The sequence below is a fragment of the Schistosoma haematobium genome, chromosome 1 (assembly GCF_000699445.3).
Source record: "Schistosoma haematobium chromosome 1, whole genome shotgun sequence".
NCBI classification, from domain to species: Eukaryota; Metazoa; Platyhelminthes; class Trematoda; order Strigeidida; family Schistosomatidae; genus Schistosoma; species Schistosoma haematobium.
This window is the reverse complement of record NC_067196.1, coordinates 43,223,872-43,237,226: the sequence shown is the minus strand read 5'-3', so window position 1 is coordinate 43,237,226 and position 13,355 is coordinate 43,223,872. Positions and strand designations below refer to the sequence as shown.

The window sequence follows — 13,355 nt, the reverse complement described above, 5'->3', positions numbered from 1 at the left end:
TTTCTATTTAGAATGAAATATATATAGCTCTTATTTTGTGATCCAAGCTGTGATATACTCTTCACTGTTTATCCCTTTAAAACTTTATATATTTTGCTATATACAAATATATATGATTTGATCGGTTATTGAACTTTCGATGCTAAGATTTACGACGTTCAATATTACATATTTTATGTAAGAAGGAAGAAAAAGACAATCAGCAGGAAATTACTTGTATATTGTATTTTATATAGAAAAGTAATTTCATAATTCTATTGGAATGTAAGCAGTCATAAGCAACAATACTTAGCTTTGTAAGGTTTCGTAATCCTTAATATTTATTTATTTTATGCGTACCATTTTCATGATTAAAAATGTACGCATAGTTTGCATACCTAATTTTATAATACATTTGGACAGAAATATCAGTATTCGAAAATGACTATTTTGGTAAAATTTGCCTGTTTTCATATTCTATGTCATACTTTATTAGGTTTAATTATTACAAAAACTCTTTTTTAATCCACCTATGCATTTCATGTAACATTTACAATTAATACTCGAATGTTTATCACAATCATTAGGCAATAGTTAAACTATTTCTTTATCTCCTAACCAAATACAACTGTGAAATTCCATTAAATAAAATTCCATAACGCCAAAATTCAAAATAAAATAACAACAGTGTTGAATGGAAGGAGATATAGAATCAAACTAAACCTAAAATAAACAATGTATGTCAAGCTGACGAGTCTTAAATAGGACGAAGCATGTATCTTAAATTCCACTGCCAGCCACCAACCATCCATCTTTGCTTATAATGTTCGATTCTGTTGTAATATTCCATATTTTTGCTTTGGTTTTGTACATGAAGAAATAAGTAGGATTCTACCATAATAATCATGATAATAATCGATTTTTAGTTTTATTAAACTATAAAATTTGTGTTTCTTCTTCTATTAGGTTTTTGTCTCATTATTTTCATAAGAATAACTCATTTTTGTCGTGTCATCTTCTTATATCCATAAGCAGAATTGGTTGAACGTGGAATAATTTTTAGTCAAACATTTTTTTAATTTCAATTTTGATTCATTTAATGGTATTGATAATTTACAACTATTGATTTTATACTTTAAATGTTACGTAATAATTCACTATGAACATGGTTACTAGATTTAAATTATAAATGGAACCGATATTATCTGGTTACTTACTTGGTTGAATATATGTAGGTAGATTTTTTTTAATTGAGAAAGTGATTAGTTTCTTTATTATATATATTAATTAGTTTGACAATAAGATTATCAGAAGGGTTTTGTGGATATTATAGTAATTTCAATGGTTGAAATCATGAATCAATTGAAACTAGACCACCATGGAAAAACCTGGAAGAACTAGACGGCCTTTTCGTTCTTTTATGGGACTCCTCAGTAATGCTAATCCATGACCTCGCCTCGCGAGATTCCAACACAGGACCTATCAGCCTCGCGCGCGAGCGCTTAACCACTAGACCATTGAGCCGGCATCCAACGATATTAGTGTCTAACTTCAACCAATCCACGAAATTCAGTGACACACTCACTAATGCCGTCCAGTCTCAAAAGAGGACGAAATGGCCATCCAGTGCTTTCAGGTTTTCCATGGTGGTCTAGCTTCAATTGACTCATGATCTCAACCATTGGAATAAGTTTATTTTGAACTCCTACATTCAGGCTTAACTCAATACTTTTTGTGGTGAGTGCTACTGATATCGATTGATATGGGTAGTATGCATCATCAATCGAAAGTGAAATGCCTGGAGACAAAACGCTAAAAAAATCAAATAAAAGTGAACGAAAACAAAAAGTGATTAGTGTGGAAACGAAAGAACAATGAAGTCTGAGACGATTAATTGACATTTCACGAATGAAGTATTTACTGTATGGTTCTCAGATTTTACTAACATGTTCTGTAATTTTGTATTCACATACATTCAATTGTCCCTACGTATGCTCTCGTTCACTACACTTTTAGTATTCTTTAACAAAGGGACTAGTGAGGACAAATAAAGAGAATATATATTTCTAAAATTAAATTATCATTTAAACTTGATTCAATTGAATGGAACAAATTAGAATGTGGAAAATATTAAACAAGACTGTTATCTTCTCTTACCATGTTATTCTTATCAAATTCTATCTACTTGCAAATAATACGTAATAAAAGTTTTTTTAATTCATTTTATTCTTTATATTTATTAGCTCTTTATTACCCAAAGCGATCGAATTTTTCGCCTCGTCTAAAAAAGAATCAACCATATATTGTTCGAATCAATGAAGATGCAAATTTACGTTATTATTCTGATGAATCACCATCTAACTCATTTGTTACCGATCAGATCTCAAATCCAACACCAAAAATTATGTAAGCAAGTGTTTGTATTTTTTTAAATAAAGGAACATTTATGTAGCTATTGTCTTGATTAGAGCAGTATGTTATTTACTTATATAACAAAGAAAACAGTAGAAAATACATCAAATCAATGATTGTTATCATCCAACTTAAGCGTCAATAGATAAACACAAATTGTTAGATTTTATTTACAAATACCAATTGTTTCAGTAGATTTTATGTATTGTGATTCAATGCTTTAAAATGTTGGCTGATTGTTCTTTTATTATTTTGATTGAAATATGCTTTTTATGTTCTAATAACAAATTTATTAGATAAATGAAATATCTGATTATTAGTTGAGTAGAGTGACATTATTAAATCGGATGCCTGAATCTCGTGAACAATCTCAACCATGGTTATTTCATAAAGTAAACTTATAGTACAGATATATTTGTACACACATAGTTCAGAATTTCTTTCGTCGCAGTTTTGTTGGTCAGTGTGTTCATCTCATTTTAAGTTCATATTTTAGATGGCTAAAATAGATCAATGTATAATATTTATAATAATAGTAATATTACTAGAATCTTTATTCAATAGCATGTGATCAATTGCAGTAAAGAATCCACAAGAACAAAGTTATGTAAGTGATAAACCTGCGGTTATTCAGAAAATGTGAATGAAATCTTTTCCATCAGTGATAATCTACCACTTACATTCAATCTTAAATATCTCGAGTCAATTATACTCCTTTGACTTCTCTTTTTGTCGCTTAATAAACTTGTTGTACAGATTCTTTGGTAATCTCTATTCGTTCATTCAAAGGAAAGAGGGGGAAAATATTAGAACCGTTCTGTTAGTTCTCGAGTTTTTCAGCTATTATATTTTTGATAGGTTGTGAACATTTTGAAGAAAGGCTAATAGACATAAATAGTTTATGAAAACGAGTCTGAAATAATACTTTATAGAAACAAATGCACATTTGTAAAAGTTATGATCTAGAAATTCAAACAGTTCCCTATAATCACAGTCACTCAATCTGATCTTCAGCACACTAATTTCTACCGTCTATGTCATATACTATAACGCAAAACCTATGAAGAACAAATTGTTACTGGAGTATCCTATATAAGTGAATAATAAATTATTCCGCTCTACATCTTGTATATTTACGTTTGTTATGTATTTTAATATTGTTGAAAACTACATTTATGGGATGTTGTTGAGATACTGTGATCTCGAGATGACCAATTTGAAAGTGAGACAAATACTCCTATTAATGTCATTGAATAAGAATCATGTTACACCACACATTGACTAACATTCAAAAATGTGAACTACAGAATTTCAACCTAATGGTTCGATTAAATCGTTCAGAATACTACATAAACTAATAGTTTTAAGGTTGTTTGTGTACGCAACTAAAAAGTATCGAATTTAGAATAAAACAGTTATCTGATGCATCACAATTTCCAATGAGCATTAGTCCCTGGAAAAATCAACTTTAAACATACTAAAAACCTTGGAACTTCATCGCTTAATAAAATTTATTTTTAAAGTTAGATTAGATTAATACACTGAAATTCTTTATAGTAATATAATTTTAACTTAAATATATAACCACCTGTCTAGTTTATGTGTATAGTAAATTGTAACATAAGATCCATCTCTTGTTTCCAATTCCTTATTGTCAACATATTTTCTAACTGGTTCATACATTTATTCATGTTACCAAAATTTTTCGATTATTCACATTTTCTTTGACTAAAACAAACTTATACATGATTGTATTAAATGAATAATTGTTTCAAATATGTTTCAAATATATACGATACACCTTTATCATTTTTTTTCTATGATGACTATGATTATTATATATTATAAATATGTAATCCAGTGCAATGTTTCAATTGTCAAGATTGTTTGTTTAAAAAAACACAAACAACATAACAACAGCAACAAAGCGATGGCTGACACAGTATTCTCTTGATCAAGTATTATTGTAACATTTTATAGTGTTTTTTTTCACTACAGTTTAGTTGAATCACTCAGACATGTATACTTATGTACATTATGTGTATTTATCAATTTATTAAACTATCATGTATAATAGAAAAATTAACTTCTTTATTTAGAATAATTAATTAATTCTTTCACTTACATTCTGTTACATTTCAACTGGTAATTTTGTAATTTTTTTTCTGAACTGCCCACAATAAAACCAATCAAGTACTTACTCGATATTCAAGATGAATATTAGAAAAAAAGTGTGCACTTGCACACACACACACATATGCACATACACTCATATACATTTGCAAATACAAACACATTTACACACAAATAATAACCGAATATTCAATGCTTAGTGAATTACCCTTAGATTATAATTAATAATCAGGATCATTTAACAAATATAATCATAATTTCAATGTTTCAAATTATGTATCATATTGATATTCGTTACATAAATGTAACATTATGTTTATCTGATTTTTTGTTCTTGTTGTTATTGAGATAATGAAAAATGGTTTACAATTTTGTGATAATGATTATTACAATTGTAGTTGTATTAAAGATAATAACATAAAGTTTTATTCATTAATCATTTATATAATTTATGCTGTATCCATGTTCACTTGATTTCTAAGTTTGAAGGTTCACAAATAGTAACCATAATCTAAGCCTAATGCTTTTATTTTCATTAAAACAAAGGAATTAAGATGAACAGTAATTTGAGGGATTAGATTATTGATAAAACTATATGGTTGTGGTGTTTACGAAACATTTATTTAGTAATCTATGTTATTCATTGTCACTGAATAAAAGCTTCCCATAAACTCAAAAGAATGTATATTAAAAAAAGAGTTAAACCAACACATTTTTTTAAAACCGTCAAAAGAACAGTAGGAATGTTCAAATTGTATATTTTATTATGTTAATTCGTCAAATTTTATTCATTGAGATTTATTATTTTCCAATAAATCACAGGAGCATCAGTAATCCATTCACATCAGAACAACATTGAAATCAATAACGAAATAATATTGTGGTTGAAATGAACCGTAACTGTAAAAGCGGGTGTACATTTAAAAATAGGTCTATTCGTTTTTCTATTTTCATGACGATTACCAATGACTAACCTACTTTTATTACTTATAGATGGCATAAAAAAGATGAGCATCAATCAATTCCTATTTGGCCTCCAATTTCATCATCTTCAATGATAGATGAATCAAAGTTAAATGGTCCAAAACCTAGAATTTATGCTTTACGTGGACGTCATTTAGTAATTCATTCTGTTACTGAATTAGATTCTGGATCATATGAAATGATTTTAACGAATACCGCTGGTCGTGCATCTATTGTATTTGATATTTTAGTTAATTGTAAGTAAATTATTTAAAAGTTCCATTATTCTTTATTTAATAATTAATTATTATTTATATAATATATATGAAAAAGATTCAATATTATTAACCTTTCATTCATTAACATGTACACATTCATAATGTATATATTCTCTGAAATTCATTTAACTTAATATTATCCATTGTGTAATGAAAATTGAATTCTGACAACTTTTCATTTCGATAATATTTAATTTTTATTATTGAAAAATTGAAATCTTTTCTTTTCTTTTCGTTTATTCTCACCTAAAAACATTTTCAACAAGGAAAAAAGATAAAAGAAAAGAGAAAAAAGAAAAACGCATAAATTATTTAAATATATTTTAAATATAAATTTTATAGATTTGGAATATACTTTGATCTTGTTAACTAAATGAATTATGTATTCCTTAAGGGGGTGTTTTTTTTCTTAGGAAAATTTATTTATTTATCTTCATTTATTCTATTATTCAATATCAGTTGTCATCTATTAGTCAAATAGGATAATAGTTAGAAATGAATAAAATTGATTTTTATAAAGTTTGGTAACAATTTATTGATCGAATTATAACTATGTATTTTATGATAAGTTTTTTTATTATTAATGGAATAAGTTACTTAATTCTACCAGTTAGTATTATGGTGTGTGCTGATTATATCGATATAAGTAGTATATAACACGAGTCAGGAATATTATGTCTAATAGCAAAAGATTAAGATCAAGAAAGGAAAAAACCAGGAACAGAAACCGATTGGTATGGAAATGCAGGAATAGTTAAATTTGAGACAATTGATTGATATTTTGCAAATTAAATAATTAATGGATGTTTTCAGATTTTACTACGATGTGCTGTAATTTTATGTTCAAATACATTCGATTGTCCTTACTCGGCTCTCGTTCACTACAGTATTTGTTCAATAGATATTACAGATTAAGACGAAATGACCATCCAGTGCTTCCAGGTTTTCTATGGTGCTAATTGAAATTGCTATAATATCCACAAAAAAATCTGATATGAATCGATATGTATTAGTTATAATTAAATATTGTTAGTCACAGAGTTGCGGTTCTAATAGTTTATTGGTAAGAACTCAGATTGTGAAAGTGAGTAAATGATATGCATTCGAATCTCATACAACATTTCAATTCCCTTGAAATTACATATACACTTTTACTAATAAATGTTAAACAGCATGGAGTCTAATTCCGGAATATTCTATTAACTGTCACATGTCATCTAACTTTGTTGTTGTATGTAAACTTTTTTTATTTCAGCCATTTTTCTATCATAGAATAATGTATTCCTATTTGACATATAAACAGACGTTCAGTGACCCCATAATAACAATGTAGAGAATCAACGATTATCCTTATTGTTTATCTTACAGTTGAAATTTCTCATTTCTAAATGAGTACTAATAAATATCAATACTTTTCAGAATAGCTAGATTGACACAACATTATTATTCGTTAAGTTGACCAAGTTAGTTAAGAAGTTTCAAATAACAAATTGAAATCTGGAAATAAACTCAATTCAGTCGTATTAACTAAACAATTCAACAGTTGTACTATATGACTAAACGTCTTTTATATATTTTTTTCGCGCTAAACACTTTTTGTACTGTGAGATAATCGATATGGTGAAATTCTTGTCTTAAATAAGAGAAATTGAATGTATTAAATGTTTTTGGAAATTATATTTTTGTCACATGTATTTTACTATTTCACATAAGAATACATTGATAATGAATGTATAGCTTATCTTTAAGTAGTATTGCTAAATATTATTTGTTCTTATATTTGCTTCTAATGAATAAAATTAAATTGTAATATAATGATTGAAATCATGAGTCAATTGGAGCTAGACCACCATGGAAAACCTGGAAGCACTGGACGGCCGTTTCGTTGGGTGCCGGCTCAGTGGTCTAGTTGGCTAAGCACTTGGCGCGAGAATGATGGGTCCTGCGTTCGAATCTCACTGGGTGCGGGATCGTGAATGCTCACTGCTGAGGAGTCCCATACTAGGACGAAATGGCCGTCCAGTGATTCCAGGTTTTCCATGGTGGTCTAGCTTCAATTGACTCATGATTTCAATCTGTGAAATTTCTAAAATCTCCACAAACCGCTTCTGATGCAATATAATGAGTAATGTGGGTTGTGTAAATATGATACAGTACACGTGGAAATACTTTTCACAAGTTCAAATGGAGTCAACAAATTATCATATTCATCAAGATTTAAATAATGCAAATTTAAGAAAGAAGTAGTTGGAATTTTCATGCTGATAACAATGTTAAGTTTGTTCGTGGAATGGAATAATTTAGGAAAATGAAAACTATGTTGAATCAGTGAGCGATGAAAATGTAGAGTATGAAGATATCAATTTCTCTGTTCATTTCAATTATCCTTCATATTCTTTATTGTAAGCTTATATATCTCTGTAATAATAATTTGTCATCTATTGTCGTTACCTTTCAGTTCTCTTTCATTTCACTCATATTTTAATATTTATGACTGATAGAGAATTAAGGCAACTCATCGAGCCTAAAACACATTCGTTATATATTAGTTATCACAGATTTACTACCATACCTGATAATGACAACAGAAACCACAAAAACATGCTGAAGATAATATATCATAAAAATGACAACTGTTTATATCAATGAAACTTCGTGAATTTCATCAGTTATGATAAATTCAATTGGTGTTTTTTACTTGCATCTTCCCATTGTTATTTAGGACTACAATTGATCAGTCTCTTGTTAGTATATGTGCATCCTGTGCGGATTGTCTCGATATTGCTTAAAGTCACAAGCTGAAGAGTCCCAAATAGGACGAAACGCATGTCCTGAATTCCACTGCTAGCCACTATCCATCTTTGCTTATAGTTGTGATAAATATTTGGTGTTAAACTACAATGGTTGTGTATCTTAGTCGAAGTATTAGATGCAGATTTTTTCCATGATAAATAGAGAAAACATGAATAATGAAAATACCTACAGGTTAACTCGTCTTCATTATGCAATCTTGAATAAATATTTTGAAACTATAATAATTATGTATCATAGTCTGTAGTTATGTTACCAGAAAATACAGATACAATTTTTAGAATGGTAGTAGTATTTTCTCAAGGTGTGTAAATGAATCATTCTTTATACGTATTGATGAATGTGAAACATGAATTTCATAATTTTCGTCAGATGCTTATACCAAAAGTTTCATTTTTAAAAAAAATCATTCTAATACAATCTGTGATCTTGTATAGTCGTTTGTTTTTACTTATTTTAGATTTCCTTCAAGGTTATTCCAACTTGTTAAACAAATGAACAGTTTTAAACCGTTTTAAACAGACACACTTTTATACACTTTCATCTGTTTAGCTTGTTTTACTATACAGTGATCGTGTTGATCATTAAAATTACAATTCATTAAAAAAGAAAGTAATTTAACGCCTAAATGTATCGGGAAACAAAATAACATTAAGGGTATAATTTTGTTGTAATTTGTTTTAATGACTAACAAGGAAGAAAGTTAAAACTGTTAATATTTAAACCTGTTATACTAGCTCGATAATGTTAGTTATTCAAAAGTTAATCACCTGTTCATATGATTATGGCTAAATAAACTTGACAATTTCTAATTGTATTCCATATTTTGTACCACCAACTGATCTTGGTTAAATAACCCTTGAAAACCAGAAGGCGCTGAACAGCTGTTTCGTTCTAGTATGGAACACAGCAGTAAGCATCTACGACTTTGCATCTGTAGACCGAACCCATAACCTTCGGTCTTGCATGCAAACCCTTAGTCTCTAGACCACCGAGCCGGAATCCAGTAGTGTGTATGTCTAGCTCCAATCAACTTACGATATTCCTCGACCATCTATTGTCTCATACCCGACGTGGTTGTTAGCTTACAATTCAACCGACTAGCATTTTTGTTTTATTCTTCATTTAATAAATATTACTTCCGACCATAAACACACATTTGTACTAATTCTATTACTCTGTTTGGTAATTCCACTGAACATTCATTAAATCACAGTCCACTTGTCAGTTAAGTGTTGTTAAGAGATCGTACTTAATAGTTTTTTATCTAAAAGTGTAAGTATTCACTTTGAAAATTGTTTTCCTGTAATTTCATCTTTTAAATACCTTCTAATAAATCCCCTAATCTACTCTTTCTGTATCTATAAATCTAATTATGAATTCGATTAATCACATTTAATAAAATTTTTAAAAATCTTGATTTTAGTTCCACCTGAATTCTACCAACCATTGACTCATGAAGAACATGCTTTAGATGAAGACAGTTCCATTACACTAGATTGTGGTATTAAAAAGCGTTCAATTCCAGGAAGTATTGTCTATTGGGAAAAAGATCAACGTGTTTTAGAAAAATACACCAATAGTGTAAGTTTATAATTATATAACTTAACAGTCTATATTTACCGGCATATTTCACAATATAATGCGTAAATATATACCTCATAACACACAGATATTTAACATTTTCTGTTATTATAATTTGTTTATGTAGTTGTCTGATGGTGAATGATACCATCTTACCATATTGAGTAAATGGGGTAAGGAGGTTTGAACCTACAACATAAAGGCTGAAAGTCATATGTTTTAGTTATCGCCCGGTTTCATTATTTAACAAGTAGTGTTGTTGATTTAAGTGCATAATTAGCTAATCAGTTTACTTTTATCAACAAACTAATTCTTCTCTAACATTAACTAATAAATATATTTGTTTAAAGCTTATGGCTTTAGAGAATAATGGTGAAACTTTACGATTTCCTGAATTGAAACCCGAAGATCAGGGTCAATACCAATGTTTCGTTCAAACTGATGGATATAAGGAAAGATGGTCTGGTCGTGAACAAACCTTAATTGTTAAAGGTGAGTGAGATCTTATCAACCATTTTATTTTAAATGAAGTAACTAGGTTTGATGTTTAAAAGGGATGTAAGTCATAGATCTCTTTCAGTTATTCAAAATATTACATTTTGATAGACAGTTTTCCTGTAAGTAGTACATACATTTAAAATGCTTGAAAATCAGTATATCGAAAACATTTAGTCATCATATGAGTAGGATTTCATTTTTACATACAATGTTTCGCTTTTCTTGAATAACGTAACATTTCAGGTTTTAACGTGATGTCTGCATAAATTTGATTTTCGTATAAGAATGCTTTTTAAAACAAGTTTACTCAAATTTAACCTAATTTTGGTCAAAACTTTATTTGAAAGAAGCTTGGTACAATTTATATTGAAGCAGCAACTCAAGCTTTAAAACGATCAACTTGTAGTCACTAAATTATAGGTTCAAACCCTTCTTCATATAGTTTGGTTTGAGCAACCGAACAGTATCAATAGAACACAGTGCACTCTTAATCATTACACTTTCATTTTAAAAAGGCAAAATACGTTTTTTTGAAAAAAATGTTTTCGTTTGCCTGATAAGTTTTTTCCAACCTTATCGGCCTTCATTTACTTAATATGCTTAATGTCTGATTGTAGTTCCTCATTCACAATAGATTACTTTCAAATTAGTTTAACAAATTTAATGAGTGAAGAACCATGACATCCAGACTACTACACATAAACTTGTCAAAAACCATGTTATGTGAACCTGTAAGAATCATGAATTCTCTACTATTGTGATGCAATGATAAATGGTGCTATAAAAACCTCTTTCTTGTGCTCACCGTTAGAGAATAAAAAAGTTTGTTAAACCGAAATCATAAGTACGCTCTGTATTATGTCTGTCATATAGAATCTACCACTTTAAAGATGATGTACCTGAGAAACATTGTTAACGAGGACACATAAGTTCACTAACTAATAACTATGGTTTTTGTGTAAATCCTCAACATTGTTTCAAATAATAAGCATAAAGAACTATGTTTATTGAAAAAAACTATTAAAGAGATTGATTCTCACCTTTTTTGACATCAAAATTTATAAATACTATGACTTGATATTTATAAAAATAACACCATTAGCTCAAGTTAATTAATATGATAATCGAAATGAGATGAAAGGTTTTAGTCATTGTGTAGTGTACGCTACTGGTTTTGACAGATATAAGTAGTATGAAGCACCAATCGGAAGTGTAAAGCCTGACAGCAGAAGATTGTAATGCAGAGAACAAGAAGGAAATCTGAAAGCAATCGAAATAACAGAATTGAAAGAACTATTGGGTGTATATAAGATAACACAAAGAAGATGTGCATGTAGTGTGTGTTTAATGTGTATTTAATGTATGACTTTCATGTTTTATTAACCCACTGTATGATTTTGCGTCAAACAACAAATTTGTTACCCCAACTGTCTTCGTTCACTTCAATTGTTCTTCTAGTGATAATAATGAACTATGTCTAGACTGTTTGGAAACTGATTATTAATTAATATACTATATGCTAATCACCTTGACGCACTGGCCCAAATACGTAAGTACAACACTTATCTAGAAATACAAACTCTTAGAATGTGATAATAACTCTTCTCGAGAAACAACCAATCGAATGCACTTTGCAGTTGTTTCATAAAGCATACAGCACTTTTATGAATGATAGTTACCCAGCCTTTTATCTGCTTTTTTTTAAACTCTAATTATAGCTAAACTGCAATTTTTACGTGAATTTCGTGAACATTTTCTTGAAATTAATATGCAAGGACGAATACCATGTAAAGCTAGAGGTTATGGTACAGTAACTGTTGAATGGTTTCGTAAAGTTGGTCCACATTCTAGTGATTTGCAAAGAATTCGCCCACCTAATCAAGTAGAAGGTGGCACTTTAATTATCCAGTATGTACAAAAACATGATGCCGGTGATTATGTATGTATAGCCAAGTCAACATATAAGAATGCTCAAATTAATATGACTGTCAGTGTTATTGTTGGAGGTAAGTTTAGTTGTTCACTGCCTTATCAGAATTTTCATGGCAATGACTGAGTATTTATTAGCTCAGCCACGGTTGTTGTTTAAAATTTATTGCTAACCATACTGTATAGTTGAATCTGATTTATTAATTACCTAAAACATAAATTTTGAGCGATAATGCCAATATACGAGCGTTTTATTTATCTACCGTCCATTTTCAGGTTTATATTAATTGAATAACATTAAACGCACTACTTTGACTAGTTACAATGCTTGTACTCTGTTTATGGTAAATATGTTTGTGAACACCTATGTATATATATATATATATATATATATATATTTAACGAAGGCAAACCACTATAGTTCTGTTACTTAACATTTTGTTCCAAAAGGATAACACTTCCTATCTTGGAAGCCATTCAACGAGGATAAAGAAATCTACAATAAATTTTCTAGTTGAATAGTCTTTTCCAAAATATTGATTTCTTATTTATTTAAGTACATTTTCCTTCTGACCAAAAGTGCCTGTTTAATGCTACATATCAGTCAGTCAGTCAGCTACAACGCAGGACCAGGCACATATATGCATCGGTCCAAGTTGCCATACCTCATTAACACAACAAGACGAACACCGAATTCATAAAAGTAGTTAATTCAGAGGTAGTAATATATATAAAAGAAAGATTGCAATAAGGATATAGTACAGGAAG

The 13,355-nt window shown here is 29.2% G+C and overlaps 1 protein-coding gene across 1 annotated transcript in view; it reads left to right on the top strand.

Moving 5' to 3' along the window:
- Nucleotides 1–13,355, top strand: part of PTK7 (Inactive tyrosine-protein kinase 7) — an 85,985-nt gene that overhangs the window by 50,184 nt on the left and 22,446 nt on the right. The window contains exons 7-11 of the mRNA XM_012940127.3: nt 2,223–2,385; nt 5,518–5,744; nt 10,003–10,160; nt 10,511–10,652; nt 12,377–12,664. Coding sequence (XP_012795581.2) covers nt 2,223–2,385; nt 5,518–5,744; nt 10,003–10,160; nt 10,511–10,652; nt 12,377–12,664 — 978 coding nt within the window. The remainder of the gene's footprint in view (nt 1–2,222; nt 2,386–5,517; nt 5,745–10,002; nt 10,161–10,510; nt 10,653–12,376; nt 12,665–13,355) is intronic.